Below are 19,807 nucleotides of genomic sequence, written 5' to 3'. Positions count from 1 at the left end.
AATCTATGAGAAGCTAGGCCTATGTTAGTAAAGAAACGTTAGCCTAGGGTAGAAGGGTTTGATACAAAACTGATTGTTTTACAGAACAATAAATTATAAACTGTGGGGTTATGTGGCCCACCAAACAGAAATTATTTTTCATTTCTGCCAGACAAAAATCTACAGGTTAACCTCTGCCCCTACAGAATTGTAAAAGAGCCCAATCAATAGAGAGTCAAGCCCAAAAAAGCACTGAAAAACAGCCAGTAATCTCTTGCCTGTTTCCAAGTTTTGGATAATTTTTCCCATAGGAGTGATATTGCACATATGGTGTGGGGCGTACATACACTAAAAAGTTATTCTTTTATCTTAAATTCATATTTAAATGGACATCCTCCATTTATCTTTTAACCCTAATAACAATTTAACAAAAACTTTATCAAGTCTGTACAGTTCTGTTTCCAACAATATATCTCTTAAATCTGGGCTAGCTTTATATCCTTGCCTAGACAATAACTCATGTCGTCTTCTGCGCGTCTATTCTTTATACATACCACTGGGGGGCGCATACAACTCACAGTCAAGTGAAGCGGTCACAAAAGTGTTTCTACATTGGATCCGCTAGGGGACCTTTCAGGGACCGCTCAGATTTCACAACCCGCCTCTGCTCATGCGCTCTTTAAGCATCTGTGCGCACGCGCAGAACTGCTCCTACGCCAGACCTGAACTGCGCAGGCGTTCCAGTGAGCGCGCAGACTCCATTGGTAGGGCTCACAGGAAAGGGAGCCGTAGGTGGGTGGAGCCCCGGGGAGCGTGTCCTCGCTGAGTCGGGGGCTGGAGGCTGGGGTCGGGTACGCTTTCTGCGTATTTTGTGCTCGATGGAGATGCCGTTCCGGGAGGCACGCCCCGAGGACTGCGCCGGCCTGGTTCCCCCCGACGATTCGGCCGCTCACAAAGAGGATCTTAGCAGCAAGGTGAGTGTGAAACGAGAGGGCGCGGGACGAGGCGCCGCCGGGCCCCCGAAAAGGCCCATCGCGGCCGCACGGCCCGGTCTCGGCTTTGCTCAGCTGCCTTGATCCTTTCATTCTTGGCTCTGGACAGCTGCAGTTAAGGGAGACCCTGAAACGTGCCCTGAAATTACACCCAGCTGGCGGTGGGCGGGGATTTGGTTAGGATTAAATTTTTAGAAGTGCCGCGCACCCCAGACCCACTGCCCGTATTCTCCATCTCAGAAAATGTCACCACCGTCGGTCCCGTTGTCCATGCCAGGAACTTGGGCGCCGACCTTGACGTCCACCACGAAGTCCGGCCATTCTGCTTCTGAAGCTCATCTCACATATGTGCCATTATCTCCGTATACACTCTTACCGTCCCAAACCAGCCTTCATTACCTGCCGTCGGGAACCCTGGCAGGGCCTCCTCTCCTACTAATAAACTGGCTTCTCACCCATCGTTACCATCTTCCCATCCGATCTCCACTTTAGCCAGAGCAGTGATCCTAAAACACGTATATGATTGTCCTTCCACCCACAAAAGGGGAGAGGGAAGCCAATATAATATAAATCTTACCTGCCATTGACAGACAGACCTTTAATAGTATATTGAAGTTGGGGATGGTTATAACCTTTCAGGTAGTAGATGTCCTAGATTCTTTGGTTCTGTCCTAAACTAATAGTTATATCTCCGGCAATTCTCTAATTCCTCTGTATCTGTGTCCTTGTTTGAAGTTAAGTGGAATATATGTATACTTGCCATTTCTAAAATGAATGGGAAAGCATTGTTCAAACACAGGTTTGGAGGTTGCACAAATTCGGTCTTGGAATTCAAGTCTATAGAGTCAGTTACTGTACCGGCTGTTAACTGGGGAGACAGAAGGGTACATACTCTGAGAAGAGTGAATTTTCAAACCACACACAGCCCACTGATTACTACCATAGCAAGCCAAATGTACTGATGCCTGACATCCCTGAGGTATGTGAGGTAGAACAAAGATATAAACAGGATTTTAGAGGCACTGGTTACTCTATGTAATCAATCATGTTCACAAAATAATTACTATTACTGAAAAGAGTTCAAAAAAAATCTTAGTTCCCACTTAGTTGATCCCTCTCTCCTACTAATAAAAAGTGAGACCTCTTTCAACAGTACCAGCACTGTGCTAGTCTTTGACATACAAAGAGGAATAAAGCAAAGCAAAGATGGAAGGTGATAGGTCTTACTGCCCCAGGTAGGGCATTTAGTACTACTTACTTGTTCTGAATGCCTTGCTGCACCATTTAGTACATAAATCATGAAAAGCATTGGTATTTAGGGGAGAAGAGAGAGTGGCCCACCCCTCTTTCCATTTGCTGTTCTTTATATTAAAAAGCTGAAACATAAATCATTGAAAAACTGGTGCATAGTGTCTGTTTTAAGTAAAGGGTATAAACTTTTTTTAGTAACTATGACCCTTGCATGAAAGCTGGTTACCCGTACCAAGCTCCTGTCTGTGCTCAATGGGCTGTCTAACACTTAGCGAGTCTAGATTTTTTTTTTTTTCCCTCACCTGAGGTTATTTTTCCATTGCTTCTCAGTTAGAGTAGAAGGAAGGGAGGGAGAGAGAGAGAGACAGAGAGAGAAAGAGAGAAACATCAATGTGAGAGAGACATATCGGACTGGCTGCCTCCTGTATGACCCTGACAAGGACCAGGGATTGAACCTATAACCCAGGCACCCTTGCTTGACTAGGAATTGAACCTGAGACCCTTACGTCCCAGGGGCAGTACTCAGACTGCTGAGCCAAACCTGCCAGGGCACACTTGGCAAGTCTAATCTCTGTTTCCTACTCCAACTTTTCCATACCTGCACCCTCATACAGACTGCTGCTGAAAAGAATCTGTATTCACAGACTGGACAATCAGTACATTATAGCCCATTATCCCATTTCTACTTTTAATGGGCCCCCATTGAGCATACTCTAGAATCTTTGATTTAAAAAAATTTTTCTTTACTTCAATAGATTAAAGAACAAAAAATTGTTGTGGATGAACTTTCTAATCTGAAGAAGAACAGGGTAAGTTATCAAAGTGATTCTGAGTAGTATGCAGGATAGTTTGATTATATCTTATTAACTATATAGTAAAGATAAAAGAATTTTATATAAGATTTATACTATTTCAGCATCTTTTTAAATTACAAAAATGAAGTGTCCAAGATTTTGTATGTATGTATATATAAATAATATGTAGAAAACTATACAAATATAGATATATTCATTTTGTAGTTCAAGAGAAAATATATAGATATCTATATATTAATCATAGTTGATATCTTTTCTCCATTATAGGAAATTCACATTATCTTTGAACCAAGTAATACTAATTATACTATAATATCTTGGAGCTATAATAACGAATGATATTTACTTTGTACTTAAATCTGATATTTTTTTAAGAAATAAATGAATTTTAAATATATTGAAAACAGAGGAAATTGTTCTTTTAAGTGAAAGGGGATAATTGTTGAAAAACAAAATGGATAAATTGCTTCCCCTCCCACCCCCACATTTTCTTACATAAATATTCCAAATATTTAACATGGTCACTTAATGCCATTTTCATTGTGTCTTTATAAGCATGCAAGCTGCTGCTTCAAGTGTAGTTATACTGTCAAAAATTACATTTTAAAGTTCAGGAAGAAATGATTTTTGAACCCTTTTAAGTATTTTACAGATTATTTGATAACTGACAGACATTTCTGATATTGTCACTTGTGGAATATTAGAGGTTAAGGCACAATTAATACAGACTTTTTTAGGGCAGATTGGCAGAATGTGTCAAAACTTCCATTTCTAGGAATTGATATTTAGGAAAAAAATCAAGGGAGTGCTCAGAGATTTAGTTACAAAGATGTTCATCACAACATTGATTTATAATAATTAAAAGTTGGTAATACCGTAAATATCTAAAACTTGAGGACTAACCAAATAAATTGTAATATATTATATCCATACAGTAATGTTGTAAAAGAACACATAGTAATAAGAAAAAAGTTCTCAGTATATTGTTCATTGATAAAGCAGTTATAAATCTGTAGTTATAGGAAGCTTTTTTTGTTAAAGAAAAATGATATTATGGTATATGCAGAGAAAAGAGTTTCACCTCAATGTTAATGGTAGCAATGGCAGGATAACGAATAACTTGTTTATCTTTATGCTAAGGTAGTGTTCTGAACATGTTACTGAAATTTAAGAATAAGTAATATTAGGGTTCAGAGTTTTGACATCTGTTGTTTTTTATATCAAATGATAATATAAGCCTAAATTGTGTTTTGCAGAAAGTATATAGGCAGCAACAGAACAGCAACATATTCTTTCTTGCTGACCGAACAGAAATGCTTTCGGAAAGCAAAAGTAAGTTTTATTGGTATATTATATGGAAATGCACAGAAAGTCTTTTGTAGGCTTTTTGTAGAAATTCATGATAGTACTTAAATGATACTATCTATATCTGAATGTTTAAATATATAGCTAAAGATTGAATAGTGGTACACCTAACCTATTAATAAAATTAATGCAGTAGTTTTGTTTTCTTCAAGTTAGCCTTCCAAAGATGAGTTTATGGTAACGATAAAATAAAAAATACATAAGATGTGTTAGACAGCACTAATTATTAACATGTGCTTTAGAGTTTGAGACAGATCTAGATATAAAACACTGTTCTACCACTTTCTGAAACCTTTGTGACTTTGCATAAATTACTTTGAGCTTCAAAAGTCCTGTGGGATTTAAATAAGATGGTATATATAAAGTGCATAGCCCAGTGCCTGGGCCAAAATAAGCATTTAATATACAGGAACTATTTTCCTAAAAGATAAACATTCATCGTGAGAAGCCTCTTGTAAATTATTATTTGCACTAACACACTGCATAGTATTCAGATGGGGTGATCTTGGTAATTGTCATCCTGTGAATTACTAGGTAAAGGTCCAAGACTTTTTATTTTACTTAATATTCTTCTCCCCTCTCCCCACAGATACATTGGATGAGCTGAAAAAAGAATACCAAGAAATAGAAAACTCAGAGAAGACCAAAATCAAGAAATAATCAACTTGATTTTCCATAACAATGTGTGGCATTTGTTGTTCTGTAAGCTTTTCTATTGAACATTTCAACAAAGATTTGAAAGAGGATTTACTGTGTAATCTTAAACGACGAGGACCTGATAGTAGTAAGCAGTTGTTAAAGTCTAATGTTAACTACCAGTGTTTATTTTCTGGTCATGTCCTTCACTTAAGAGGTGTTTTGACTGCCCAGCCTATGGAAGATGAAAGAGGCAATGTGTTCCTGTGGAATGGAGAAGTCTTTAGTGGAATAAAGGTTGAAGCCGAAGAGAATGATACTCAAATAATGTTTAATTACCTTTCCTCTTGTAAGAATGAATCTGATATTTTGTCACTCTTCTCAAAAGTTCAAGGTCCTTGGTCTTTTATATATTATCAAGCATCTAGTCATCATTTATGGTTTGGTAGGGATTTTTTTGGTCGCCGTAGCTTGCTTTGGCATTTTAGTAATTTGGGCAAGAGTTTCTGCCTCTCTTCAGTTGGCACCCAAACATCTGAAGTGGCCAATCAATGGCAAGAAGTTCCAGCATCTGGAATTTTCAGAATTGATCTCAAATCTACTTCCATTTCCAAATCTGTGGTTTTAAAATTGTATCCTTGGAACTACATTTCCAAGGAGGATGTTACCAAAGAATGTATTAATAGCCTGACTCAAATTTCAGCAGTCGTGCCAACATTTGTGTCAGTGGTAGTAAATGAGACCAAACTTTATCTAAAAGATCCTATTGTTTCTTTAAATATGATGTTGCCACAAACTCCATTTGATATCCATCACAATAATATTTCTAGCATCCCACCTACAAAAGAGACACTTCAGGTCTTTCTTACTGATGGACATGTGAAGGAAGTAGTTCAGCAGTTAATTGATGTCCTGAGTATTGCAGTCAAGAGACGAGTCTTGTGTTTACCTGGGGATGAATACCTGACACCAAGTGAAGTTTTGAAAACTTGTGATAGGAAAGCAAATGTTGCAATTCTGTTTTCTGGGGGTATTGATTCCATGGTTATTGCAACCCTTGCTGATCGTCATATTCCCTTAGATGAACCAATTGATCTTCTTAATGTGGCTTTCATGACTAAAGAAAAGACCATACCAACTAGTCTTAACAAAAAAAGGAGAAAACAGAAAAATTGTGAAATATCTTCTGAAGAATTGTCTCAAAATGCTGCTGCTGCTTCTGCTGCTGTTAATCTTGATAAACAATTCAGTGTACCAGATCGAATCACAGGAAGAGCAGGACTAAAGGAACTACAAGCTGCTAACCCTTCCCGGATTTGGAATTTTGTTGAAATTAATGTTTCTCTGGAAGAACTACAAAAATTAAGAAGAACTCGAATATGCCACTTAGTTCAGCCCTTGGATACGGTGCTGGATGATAGCATTGGATGTGCAGTCTGGTTTGCTTCCAGAGGAATTGGCTGGTTAGTGACTCAGGGTGAAGCGAAGTCATACCAGAGCAGTGCAAAGGTATGGCACAATATTTCTGCTTAGGAGAATTTCCAAGACTTACTCTTGGCCTTAAAGCTTTTGACATTTAGGTTGTAAAAATATAGCATATTTTAGTGGCATTTTAAACTACAATACAATGTATATGACTTTAAAAATTGGGCATATTTTACTATTTTATGACTTTGCCTTGTGGTTTTTCTCTGAAAATGTTATCTTTGAAGTTATAAATTTTATAAGCTTTGCATTTATCTTATTTTTCTTACTGCATGGCAGAAAACATTTTTATGTGGATTTACCTTTATAGGTAATTCTTACTGGAATTGGTGCAGATGAGCAACTTGCAGGTTATTCTCGTCATCGTGTCCGCTTTCAGACGCATGGGCTGGAAGGATTGAATAAGGAAATTGAGATGGAACTAGGTCGAATTTCTTCTAGAAATCTTGGTCGTGATGATAGAGTTATTGGTGATCATGGAAAAGAAGCAAGGTAACACCAATTCTCTAAATGTTGTGTAATTTTGTAAAAACCATAGACTGTAAAATGAGATTCTTAGGTTTCTTTTTTTTTTGGAAACTGTTCAAATGAACAACAGTAGCAACAGTAATGTCTTGGCTTTATATAGCGAACACAGCAACAAAGGAAGATGTGTCATTTGGTTATAAAAAGCAGAAATTTGTTCAATTTATTACGTGGTAGTTTATTGCAAAAATATATAAGCATGCAAGAAAAGGGAGTCCAAGTAAGTTTTGTGGGATTTGGAACATCATAATACATTCGCTCTGAGACGTCATTGTTTCTTGTCTCTATTTCAGTCTTTTCCTCCTTCCACTGAACTATGGTTTCCTTTATACCATTGTCATTCTTAAGTTGCCCCTTCTGACACATGTAAAAACTTTACCACTATGTCATTATTCTGTCATAATTTTCAAATTTTCATTATAAGGAGATAATGCCATAATACAAAGTCTAAAATGTTTTCCTTTTGAAGGGGGGGTGTGTGTGTATGAGAGAGAGTGAGATTGAAATTCAGTCCATTATTTCAGGTAGGTCAGAGAAAAGGAATTTATTTTATTTAGTAAAAGCAGTTAATTCTAAAAGTCTCATCTGATACCCTCAGGTAAAGATGCATATGATGAATGTTTAGAACAGCTAAAACAGAGTTGTGATTTAGTAGATACCATTATAGTGGCTAGATCTAAATCCATTATGTAATTTTGCATGCATATCAACAGTTATCTATTGATTAGATTCTTATATCTAAATATGCTTTAACAATTAATTCATTTTTATAAAATATTCCATATAACACATGCCTTTATCCTTTCCAATCTCTCTCCTTGAGCTAGAATAGAATATGGTGAAATAGAACACTAGTATTACTGTATTGCATTTTGAGGAATTGGAAGGAAGGAGAGTGTTAAAGTATTTGAAACAAAAAAGAATTTTGTAAGAAAACGGAAGCCAAAAGAATAGTTATTTTTTTAAATCTAATATTTTATTCTATTATATTAATTTAAATGGTTTAAATGTAATTAAGCTGTTTTGATACATAAACTTTTATGTGAGTAAATTCTTCACAAGTTCAGGACTATAGAGCCCTTCTATATTGGTTTCATATCCTTAAAGTTCAATTTGTTTAGACATGATGAAGACCAGGTAGAAATTTAATAATTGATTTAAGAACATGCTTATTTTTAAGACATCCCCAAACATATCTTGTGAAACAATTTGAAATTATATCTTGACGACATAGAACTAATTTATTTATTTATTGAGGCTAAATTTATTTTCCAGCATATGTATTAAAATTACATAATGTGAAATACTTTCTTAATGTGATTACATTTTAGCTGCAAAATTATGTAAATAACCAGAATATATATCTATATATATCTATATATATAGATATATATAGATATATATAAAATTTTTTTTGCATTTATCTTGAGAGAGCAGGAGGGAGCGAGGGAGGAAGAGAGAGAAACATCAATGTAAGAGAGACACATCAACTAGTCGCCACCCACACAACCCCAACTGGGGCCAGGGACAAACCGCAACCGAGGTACGTGCCCTTTGCGGGAACCGAACCCAGGACTCTGGTCCACAGGCAGACGCTCTAACTGCTGAGCCAAACCAGCCAGGGCCAGAATATTTTTAATTGAGAAAAATAGTACCCTCAAAAATTAGTTTTATACAGTAAATTTTAACATTGAACAAAACGCAAAAGAAGTAATCATACTGATTTTATTTTTTATAGAGTTTGTATTTATCTATTTATTTTAGATTTCCTTTCCTGGATGAAAATGTTGTCTCCTTTCTAAATTCCCTACCAGTTTGGGAAAAGGCAAGCTTGACTTTACCCCGTGGAATTGGTGAAAAACTAATTTTGCGTCTTGCGGCAGTGGAACTTGGTCTTACAGCCTCTGCTCTTCTGCCGAAACGGGCCATGCAGTTTGGATCCAGAATTGCAAAAATGGAAAAAAATCATGAAAAGGCATCTGATAAATGTGGAAGGCTTCAAGTCATTTCCTTAGAAAACCTTTCTATTGAAAAGGAGATTAAAACATAATATTTTACAATGTAATAACATTTACTAAATATTGATTATATAAAAATAAAACACTCTGCTGCTCTATTATTGTTTAATGTAGTAATTTTAAAGTTCATTGTGTGAATGTTTACTTAACTATGTAGCTTAATATAACCAATGTAGTCAAATTGACATAATATGGAAAGATTGATTATGCTTGAAAGAACAACTTGGGTATTTTAAACTATGGTTAACATTGTTTTGAACTCTTGCATTGTAATGTCCCATCAGCAACACTGAAAGAAGGCAACTTTTAGTGACTCTTCATAGCAGCTATATTCAAAAATAATTCAATTTGTTGTTGTCAGGATCATGGTTTACAAGGGATCCTATTTAAGCTAAACAATTTGCTTGAGGTTAACACCCCTGCACAATACTTAGTAGTAGTTCTGTTACATCTCTTTAGGCAATTTATTTTCTCACTCCGAGAATTTTTTAAGACTATTTTAAACATTCTCCTGTGCCAGATTTCTGCCTCCCTCTCTTTGCCCCCCTTTCAGCTCACTCCCTGGCTTTTCACAGAGATTAGTCATCAGTCCGAGAACTGCCTCCACTTTCCAACACCAGAACTTAGAACTCACCTGTAGGTACACCTATCCTTCTCTCCCTTCTTGCTGTTGGAAAGGGAAATGTGTCTCCGACTGTTTGTATCTTAATCCTTCCTGCCTTTCAGGAATCTTACACATCGCTCTCCAGCATCTTCAGCCTCTTCAGCCTCTTCACTGTAGGATCCTTCCTATCATTATTTAAAACATTCCAGCCTATACCATTTTAAAATTCACATCCCTGGTCCTGCATCTTCCTCTACTTACCATCTCTTGCCACTCATCCACACTTGCCCTCTCCACCTTTTCACCTGATCCACTCAACTCCAACCTGACATCCACCCACATTATTCAGCTGTGAGCATCATACTAAGGTCACTGTTGGGGATCTATCCCCAATTAGGGGATGCTTTCGGGATATGGACATACTTTGATTCTTTCAATCACAGAAAGAAATATTAGGGTACATATATAACAAAAAGAAAAGTCAAAGATTTTCACCTGCCCTGAATTTATTCCCTCATGAATGCAATGTTCAAACCAGATTTAGACATTAAGTTAGCTTTCATCTCTACCTACAGGCAGACAACTTCAAGTGTCTGTGCTACTGAGCACTAATTAACGTTATTAGGAGTGGGTAAACTAAGAACTTTGCCTAGCAACCTAGAGTCGAATATAATAATTTATATAACAATACAGTTCAGTACTGAAAACAGCTATCATTTATATAGTGCTGACTGTGCCAGACACTATTGTGTGAGCTTTATATGTGTTAATTTAATCAGTTGAACCTCGGGAATCTACAGGTCATCTGCTCCATCAGGATACTCATGCATATTTGTTTTTGTTTTTTCTTTAGTCCCCAGAGGGCCTGATTGTTTACAGCCTTCTTGGAAATTAATCCTATAAACTCAGGGATAAAGTTCTATTTTAATCCTAAAAGGAATGATCTTTTCAAAGATTTGAGATACTTGGAACAAACCATCTGGATACCTGAACAAAAAACTTATAAGTAGAGGAATTTACATATGTTGCTCATGCTTCATAATTGCAAACATACAAATAAAGAAGGCAATGATTTTTGACATTTCTTGTCCTAGAACAGCAATCATAAATTTACTATTTACCTCCATAGCAGCTGTTAAAAAGAACAGACCCAAAATGGGGTCACTTGTGTTAAGCCCCACCAGGACTTCATAGCTAACTCAATTGCTCTCCCAGGAGTGGACTATTTAAAACAATCAGTCTAGAATTTCCTGGTCAGCATAGTGAGGTAAACTGCCAGATAAGACTCCCTGCCTTCCCCTAAGGCAGTGGTTCTCAACCTTCTTAATGCCTCCACCCTTTAATACAGTTCCTCATGTTGTGCTGACCCCCAACCATAAAATTATATTTGTTGCTACTTCATAACTAATTTTGCTACTGTTATGTCTTAGGCGACCCCTATGAAAGGGTCATTTAGCTCCCAAAGGGGTCACAACCCACAGGTTGAGAACCGCTTCCCTAAGGGAAGCTGACCTTGCTAGAAATGATCCATTATTTTAACCTTGTTCCACCTTCTTTCTACCTGCAAAAACCATTTATACAACTCCTCAAAGCTTCCTTCTATTTGCTAGATTAGATACTGCCAATTCATGAAACCCTCAATAAAGTCAATTAGGTCTTTAAAATTTTTTTTCTCTTTTATTGATTTTAGAGAGGAAGGGAGAAAGAGATATAAACATCGATGAGAGAGAACATTGATTGGCCGCCTCCTGCATGCTGTGCACTGGGGATTTGGCCCACAACCTGGGCATGTGCCCTGACCGGAAATTGGACCAGTGACCTCTTAGTGCGTGGGTCGTGGGTCGATGCTCAACCACTGAGCTACCAGTGGGGCACCAATTAGCTTTTTATTTTTTTTATCCTCACCCAAGTACTTTTATTTATTTATTTATTTTTTTGCATTTATCTTCAGAGCGGGAGGGAGAGAGGGAGGAATAGACAGAAACAGGGATGTGAGAGAGACACATCGACTGGTTGCCACCCACACAACCCCAACCTGGGCCGGAGACAAACTGCAACCGAGGTGTGTGCCCTTAGTGGGAACCGAACCCAGGACTCTCTGGTCTGCAGGCCATCACTCTAACCTCTGAGCAAGGTTTTTTAATTTATTTGGTTGGCCCTGGCCGGTTTAGCTCAGCAGTTAGAGCGTCGGCCTGTGGTCCAGAGAGACCCGGGTTTGGTTCCTGCTAAGGGCATGTACCTCGGTTGCAGTTTGTCCCTGGCCCTGGTTAGGTCATGCAGGTGGCAGCCACTCGATGTGTACCTTTCACGTCGATGTTTCTCTCTCTTCCTCTCTTTCCCTCCTCCTCTATCTGAACACAAAATGAAAAAAAAAAAAGTTCTTGGGGGAGGATAAAAATTTAAAAAAAAAAAAATTTATTTGGTTGACTTTTTAGTCTTTAAAATCGCTAAAATATCCCCTGGCCAGTTTGGCTCAGCAGTTGGAGCACCGGCTTGCAGACCAAAGAGTCTCAGGTTTGATTCTAGTCAAGGGCACATACTTCAGTTGTGGTTCGGTCCCCGGCCCTGGTTGGGGTTGTGCAGGAGGCGCCAATCAATGTGTTTCTCTCACATCAATGTTTCTCTCTGAACATAAAAAAAAAAAAAATCACTAAAATATGAAAGCCCTGACCAGATAACTCGGTTGGTTAGAGCATCATCCTATTATGCCAAGGTTGCAGGTTCAGTCCCCAGTCAGAGCACATACAGGAATTAACCAATGAGTGCATAAATAAGTGGAACAACAAATCGTTTTTCTCTCTCAAAAAATCAATCAATAAACACCTTTTAATCGCTAAAATATGATATGATTGGAGTAAGAGAAATTCTGCCCAGTCACCAAAATCCTCTATGTTGCTAAATTCAGTAGAACTGTTTCCATTCTGATCTCCCTTGACCTAGCAGCAGCATCCAGTGAAGATGACCGTTCCCCTCTTCATGACACACTTTTCTTGGCTTCTGTGACCAGTCTGGGTTTTGCTGCTGCCTTCCTGACTGCTGTTCTTTGTCTTTGCTGACTCCACCCTTTCTACCTGACCTTTAAATATTAAAAAATTTTGGTCTCCATTCTGGGTTCTCAACTCTTCTCTATTCTCTCCCTTGCTAATTTCAGTCACTCCCCTGGCTTCAATTACCCTAAACCTCCCAAATACATATCCTACCCAAGCTGCTATATTTAGCCGACACCTGTATAACTAAGGCACATCTGACATCTCTGTTGGTTATGTCACAGGTACACCTAGGTCAGTATGTCCACAAACAAACTCTTAAATCCTCCCCTGATCCCCTGTTGCTCTTGACAGAAATTGAAGTGTCACCTAGACAGCCCCACCTTTTCAACACTCTATCCCCATTCAATAGGCCACCTGTGGATTTCTCAAATCCGTCCACAGCCCCCCATCTCCACTGCCACCACCCTAGCCTGTACCTACCCTCTACTGCCACCAATCTAGCCTGAACTTTTGGAATAAAGTTCAAAATCATTAATGCAGCAGCCTGCATGATCTGGCCCTCACCAACCTCTCTGGCCTAATTTTGTGTCCACTTCTCTCGTTCTCTGTGCAAGGTTTTGTTCAGTTTCTCAAAAATTTTAACTTTCTTCCCAAGTCAATTCTTCATCATCTATTCCCTATCCTTCTCCTTCTCCAACTCTTGCCATGAATTGCCCTTTTTCATCTTCCAGGCTTAGCTTAATGGATCACTTCCTCAGGGCAGCTCTTCCCAGCCCCTGGTCTTGGTCAGGTTTCCTTCCTGTGCTATCCATTCATCCTAACATCTATCACACTGTTTAAATAAACCTGTGTGATTATCCAAGTTATCCAAGTTGGGACTTGGTGTCTGTCCTGTGTTCCAGGGTCTCCAACTCCTAACACAGTGCCTGGGTCATAATAGGTGGTCCATAAATATTGAAGGAAAGAATGATGATGAAGGTGGGATTCCAACTCAGGAACTACCTTAGAGCCTGGTGCTGTCACCTCTGCCATTTTTTTGTTTGTTTTCTTCGCAGAGACAAATAGTGAAAATAAAAATTAACAGAGGCAGGGTGACAAGACCGTGAGGAAGCGCTGAGTTCTAAAGAGGGGGCAGGGTGGGGCACGTGCATGGGAAGAATCCGAGCAGTGCAGTGGCCATGATGCCACTGGAAGCACAGCCCAAGGATGCAGTGAGGGGAGGTGGGAAGGGGGCGGGAGGAAGGGGGGAGGGGCCCTGGAGGCGGGGCCTGGTGCCCCAGGCCGGAGGACCAAGGGCTCTGACCCTGGAGAGGCAGGCCAGGTGGAGGGTGGAGGGCTCCCAGAGGGCAGGGCGGCCTCATCCAGCGAGCAGGCCTCCCCAGACTCTCGCCTCAGCGGGGCTCTTGACGGTGTTTTCCTGCCCAGAGAGAAGCCATTCCAGATGACCTCTGTCTCCCGCCCTCAAGAATTTCCCGAGGACCCAAGTGGACGCAGCTTCCTTCTCCAGAACAAGTAAACAACCATTTCAAAGTAGGTTTCTACCCTTTCTCTTGTCTTTCCCCTTTCCCTTGCCGGTGTGGGCATAGGTCTTGGACTTGCTTATGGACAGACCTGGGTTGGTCCTGATTCTGAAGGTGTGAAACCTTAGGCAGGTTCTGTAACCTTCCTGGTCTCCATACCTGTGTCTACACAGTGGAGATACCTGAGCATATCGCTCTGAGCCAAGCTCTCAAAGTGGCCTGCCCACATCAGCATCACCTCTTAACTTTTCAGAAAAACAAATTCTCTGGCCCCACTTCAACCGACTGAATCAGAAACTCTAGGGTAGGGCCCAACAATCTGTTTTAACAAGTCCCAGGTGATTTCGGTGCAGGCTAAATTTTGAGAACCACTGTAAAAAAAGGGTGGGGGCAATTAAATGAAATAAAACACTGTGTATAAAGAGCTAAACAAATAATAGATGTTTAATAAATAATAGTTGTGATTATTATCATCCTAGGAACAGAGAAGTAGTTAGTTGCACAGAAATAGGAAAATAAGCAGGCACTTCTTGTCTTTCCTTTTCTTTTAAGCAGGTTTTTATTTTACTTTTAAAAAACCTAAAAAAAATAAATGTATGCCAAAAAGCCTCTTCAACAAAAAGTAGGTATGCAACATTAGCTCCTCATATATAACCTCACATTTCTTTTTGACATGCTTCCTAGTATATTTTGACTTCTTTAGAAAAGAACATATTAATGTTAAAGGTTTTCCAATTTTATTTGTTCTAATTCAAATTTCAACCTATGCTGCAATTAGTTTAAAATTGAAAAATATAATAGATCTACCATATGACCCAGCAATTCCACTTGAGGATATTTATCTGAAGAAAATGAAAACATTAACTTGAAAAGATATCCACACCGCCATGTTCTTTGCAGCATTATTTACTATAGACAAGATATGCAAACAACCTGTGTCCAATAACGAATGAATGAATAAAGATGATGTCATAATGATGTAATATATATGGAATATTATTTAGTAATAAGAATCTTGCCACTTGTGACAACATAGATTGACCTAGAGGGTATTATGCTAAGTGAGATAAGTCACACAGAGAAATAGAAATACTGTATGATTTCACTTATGTGTGGAATATAAACAAACAAAACAGAAACTGATTCATAGGTACAGAGAACAAATGGATGGTTGTCAGAGGAGAGGAGGGTGGGAGAATACGTGGCAAAAGGTGAAGGGGGAATAAGAGGTACAAAATAAGTTATAAAGTAAGTCACATGGATGTAATCTACAGCACAGGGAATACAGTCAATAATATCGTAATAACTTTGTACAGTGACAGAAGGTTACTAGTTATATGGTGGTGATCACATCATAAGGTATATCAATGTAGAGCCACTATGTTGTACACCTGAAACTAATATAATATTGTATGTTAATTATACTTTAATTTTTAAAAAAATTTTTAAAAGATTGAAAATGTAATGGTTAACAAGAAACTGTTACTGGATGGGGCCAGGGCTGGAGTGGGTCTGCTGTGTACTGTCCAATAGTGTGTGGGTTCTGACTTCATACAGGAAAGATTTCACAAGTCCAAGTGATTTTGAGAGTACAGAGATACATGCTTAAGGGAGAAAGGTGTGGGTGTGCCCTAGGGAGTGGGTCCTTTGTCTTAAGGCTTTTTATCTATCTTTATTGGGGGGAGGGGATAGGAATCCTAGGGGAGGTGTCAGGGGAGGGTCTTAACAGAATATTCATTAGCTTTCCAGGTGTGTCCTTTTGCTATGTTAATTCATCAAAATGTGAGTATATTTGTGTAACACATCTAGCACAGTGCACCTAACTATGTGTTAACTGTTGTTGCGCCCATGATTAAAGCTCTCACTGTAGATGCATATCAAATACCAACACTTCCATTTGTACTGTATATTTTTATGTTTTGTGTGACTAATAAAACTGATGAATTATAAAAAAAAATATGAGTATAGAGTGGGCAGGGTTATTTTCTGGTTAGTTTTATTTTCAAAGAATGTCAGCAAAGAGGGACCAGGACCAAAGCCAGTCTGTCCCAGGACAGTCTGGAATGTGTAAACCACTTACTCCTAAGTGTCCTTGGTTAGGGAAGACAGAACCCTGTGATTCATTAACTGGCTATAAATTGCTCAAGTTGTTTGACCCTGTTTAATTGTTTTGTCTCAGTTTCCTTTATTCTACTTGCCTCAGGGCTTTCCTAGCTTCTTATTGTCCTGCCTCAAAACAATTAACCTAATAAGGATGAAAGGAACAGATTATAGTTCTTGAGAAATCTAGTTTTATTTCCATGGCAAATTTTATTGCTTGATATTTAAAAATTTATTTATTACAGAAAATGCAAAAGGGACACAAGATAATTAATTAGAAATGTTAAGATTGCCCAAAAAAGGATTACCTAAAATTGATCAAACTCAAGATGAAGAAACCTACCTGGAAAATTTAGCAGTACAGAGAAATGCTTCTGCTTTCTTTGAAAAATACGATCGGAGTGAAGTACAAGAGTTGCTAACTACTGCACTAGTTAGCTGGTTGTCTGGCAAAGAAGACGTCCACAGCCAGCTGGACATCCCGTGTGGAATTATGAGTCAGATGAATAATGTAGGCTTCAACAATGCCATCCTGCTGACTCCTGTGGATCCTACTGCCCTCTTAGACTATAGAGAAGTCCATCAGATCATAAGGGAGTTGGCTGTTGGAATGTATTGCTTAAATCAAATTCCTTCAATCAGTTTAGAAGCTAATTATGATCAGAGTTCTTCTTGTCAATTACCTCCAGCTTATTATGATACCAGAATTGGGCAAATTCTGATCAATATTGACTACATGCTGAAAGCACTGTGGCATGGAATGTACATGCCCAAAGAAAAACGAACCAGATTCTCTGAATTGTGGCGTGCTATCATGGACATTGATCCAGATGGAAAGCCTCAAACAAATAAAGATATTTTCGCAGAGTTTAGTTCAGCAGGTAAGAGAATTAAACACATTTTACTTTTATTAGAATCTATTTTTATAAAAATTTTGTGTGAGAGATTTTATTTTTTTAATTGAATTTATTAGGGTGACATTGGTTCACAAAACCATACAGGTTTCAAGTACAGCTCAACAAAACATCATCTGCACACTGCACTGTGCACCTATCACCCAAAGCAAGGTCTTTTTCTGTCCCCATTTATCCTCCTTTTGCCCACCTCCACCTCCACCACTCCTGTTTCCCTCTGGCCATCACCACACTGTTGTCTGTGTGTTATATAAATATATCCTTTTTTTTTTTTTTTTCTTAACCCCTTCACCTTCTTTCATCCAGCCCTACCTCTCTGACAGCTGAGATCATATGGTATTTGTCTTTCTCTGACTGGCTTATTTCACTTAGCATAATAATCTCCAGGTCCATCCATGCTGTCGCAAAAGATAATTTATCTATGGCTCAGTTTCAGGTATTTAACCACATTTCTTAAAAGAGATTTTTTTTTAAACTTCAAAGAATCTTTTCAATAAAACTTTTTTTCAGTGTCACCAAAAGTTATGTTTTAAGTCAACCATCTTGCTGCGTTCATCTTAATCTCCAGTTTCTGCAGAACAGATCAGATTTCAAATACCTGATGGAGGGTTTTCAGTTTATACCTTTTTTACAGGGACTACGTAGGAAAATCCATAATAAAGCAAAGGATAGATGGAGTACAATAAGAAAAATCTTCAAACTTGAAAACAAAATGATTACCAGATTGGTTAGCCTCAAAAAATGAATGACATAAGAACTGAAATTAAGCCCTGGCCGGTTTGGCTCAGCGGTTAGAGCGTCGGCCTGCGGTCCTGAGAGACCCGGGTTCAGTTCCCGCTAAGGGCATGTACCTCGGTTGCAGTTTGTCCCCGGCCCTGGTCGGTTGTGCGGGTGGCAGCCACTCGATGTGTGCCTTTCACATCGATGTTTCTCTCTCTCTCTCTCTGTTCCTTTCTCTCCCCCCACTCTACCTGAACAAAAAATGGAAAAATGTCCTCGGGTGAGGAAAAAAAAAAAAAAAAGAACTGAGATTAAGGATAAATTTGGTTTCATGATTATTCTTGATTTACCTAATTTTTTTAATCCTTACTGAGGATATTTTTCCATTGATTTTCAGATAGAGTGGGGGGGGGAGTAGAGAGAAACATTGATGTAAGAGAGACACATTAATCGATTGCCTCCCACAGGACCCCAACCAGGGCCAGGGATCGAATCGCAATGGAGCTACATGTTCTTGATCAGAATCGAACCCATGACTCTCTGGTCCTAAGGATGACACTCCAACTGCTGAGCCAAACCGATCAGAGCTGATTTACCTAATTTTTAAATTCCTCCCTTCTCATGGCCATAATTCTCTAATGCCTGTGTATGAACAATAGATGTCACTAAATCCTGGTGCATCCTCTTTAGCATATTTCAAATTTTTATTGAAGCTTTAAAAAACATTTTTTTTCCCATGACTTTTTTGCAGTGGGCCAAATATGACACTATTTCTGACAGCTTTCATTGATCAAGTATATTGAATAATTTTCTAAATAGAGTTCCATAGTTTTAGGGCACACACAGGCTTAAAAACAAGTCTCAATTTTGGTAAAAGAAAAAAACATATTGGAATTTCACAAGACTGGAGGAGAGAGCTAGACAATTAATTTTATATAGATTTTGTCATATCTGAAACTGAAAAAGGGAGACAGCTCATCCTTCAGAAATAAAATGTCACCCAGATGGTTCCTTTTTTGGCTATTCCGAGAACAAATCTTGATTTTTGTATTGCATGTAAACTGGCTGCACATTATGGGGTAAATTAATATTAAAAATATGATGTTTAAAATTTTTATTTAGTCTGTTTTTATACATAATCTTAACATGGCAAGAAGTTTTTGTGTAATCTTATTAAGACAGAAAAGGATAACTGTTCTCCCATAATTGGCCAGATTTTCCTTGGTTAAACAGAGCTAATAACAGAAGCTATTAATGGTAAATCAGGTGGAAAGGAATCACTTTTATCTGAAGTGGACACTAGTTGAGGAGATAAGTATCTGAAAAAAAAAATGTTTTTCCTTTGTTCATGTAAATCTGGTTACTAAAAAAATACTTTGAAAACCAAATGTTGTTTCTTATCTTATCAATAAAATGTGGAAGAATTATGATCATTTGGATATTTAATGCATCCCCTACAGGTCTTTTACATCCTTGATTAAATTCCAAGATATTTTATTTGTTTTTTATGCAATTGTAAATGGGATTGTTTTCTTAGTTTCCTTTTCTGATAGTTTATTATTGGTGAATAGAAATGCAACTGATTTCTGGATATTTATTTTGTATCTTGCTACTTTACTAAATTTATCAGTTCTAGTAGTATTTGGTGAAATATTTAGAGTTCTTTATATACAGTATTATGTCATCTGAAAATAATGACAGTTTTATTTCTTCCTTTTCAATTTGGATGCCTTTTATTTCTTCTTGTCTGATTGCTGTGGCTAGGACTTCCCATACTATGTTCAATAAGAGTGGTGAAAGTGGATATCCCTGTCTTGTTCCTCATCTTAAGGGAAATGCTTTTAGTTTTTGCCCTTTGAGTGTGATGTTGGCTGTGGGTTTGTCATATATGAT

General features: G+C 38.2%; 3 protein-coding genes across 3 annotated transcripts in view; all 3 read left to right on the top strand.

Moving 5' to 3' along the window:
- The first annotated feature begins 760 nt into the window (after window positions 1-760).
- Window positions 761-5,094, top strand: ASDURF (ASNSD1 upstream reading frame). Its single transcript, XM_036254972.1, has 4 exons — window positions 761-953; window positions 2,978-3,031; window positions 4,294-4,369; window positions 4,992-5,094. The coding sequence occupies exons 1-4, from the start codon at window positions 858-860 to the stop codon at window positions 5,060-5,062; spliced, it is 297 nt and encodes a 98-aa protein (XP_036110865.1). The 5' UTR covers window positions 761-857; the 3' UTR covers window positions 5,063-5,094.
- Window positions 842-9,195, top strand: ASNSD1 (asparagine synthetase domain containing 1). The gene is made up of 6 exons (XM_036254971.1): window positions 842-953; window positions 2,978-3,031; window positions 4,294-4,369; window positions 4,992-6,547; window positions 6,834-7,015; window positions 8,813-9,195. The coding sequence occupies exons 4-6, from the start codon at window positions 5,084-5,086 to the stop codon at window positions 9,096-9,098; spliced, it is 1,932 nt and encodes a 643-aa protein (XP_036110864.1). The 5' UTR covers window positions 842-953; window positions 2,978-3,031; window positions 4,294-4,369; window positions 4,992-5,083; the 3' UTR covers window positions 9,099-9,195.
- Window positions 9,196-14,087: 4,892 nt separating this feature from the next.
- ANKAR (ankyrin and armadillo repeat containing) overlaps window positions 14,088-19,807 on the top strand; it is a 67,333-nt gene continuing 61,613 nt past the window's right edge. Inside the window, exons 1-2 of the mRNA XM_036254385.1 lie at window positions 14,088-14,190; window positions 16,526-17,161. Of these exons, the coding sequence (XP_036110278.1) occupies window positions 16,561-17,161 (601 nt within the window). The 5' untranslated portion in view covers window positions 14,088-14,190; window positions 16,526-16,560. The remainder of the gene's footprint in view (window positions 14,191-16,525; window positions 17,162-19,807) is intronic.

Source organism: Molossus molossus, unplaced genomic scaffold (genome assembly GCF_014108415.1).
Source record: "Molossus molossus isolate mMolMol1 unplaced genomic scaffold, mMolMol1.p scaffold_m16_p_11, whole genome shotgun sequence".
Taxonomy (NCBI): domain Eukaryota; kingdom Metazoa; phylum Chordata; class Mammalia; order Chiroptera; family Molossidae; genus Molossus; species Molossus molossus.
Note: the sequence above shows the minus strand (reverse complement) of the source record. Positions and strands in the feature narration are given on the sequence as shown.

Coding starts and splice junctions, on each gene's coding strand:
- ASDURF (XM_036254972.1), top strand. CDS start 858: ATGGAGATGCCGTTCCGGGAGGCACGCCCCGAGGACTGCGCCGGCCTG. Junction 3,032..4,293: donor CTAATCTGAAGAAGAACAGG/GTAAGTTATCAA, acceptor TGTGTTTTGCAG/AAAGTATATAGGCAGCAACA. Junction 4,370..4,991: donor AATGCTTTCGGAAAGCAAAA/GTAAGTTTTATT, acceptor CTCTCCCCACAG/ATACATTGGATGAGCTGAAA.
- ASNSD1 (XM_036254971.1), top strand. CDS start 5,084: ATGTGTGGCATTTGTTGTTCTGTAAGCTTTTCTATTGAACATTTCAAC. Junction 6,548..6,833: donor CATACCAGAGCAGTGCAAAG/GTATGGCACAAT, acceptor TTACCTTTATAG/GTAATTCTTACTGGAATTGG. Junction 7,016..8,812: donor GATCATGGAAAAGAAGCAAG/GTAACACCAATT, acceptor TATTTATTTTAG/ATTTCCTTTCCTGGATGAAA.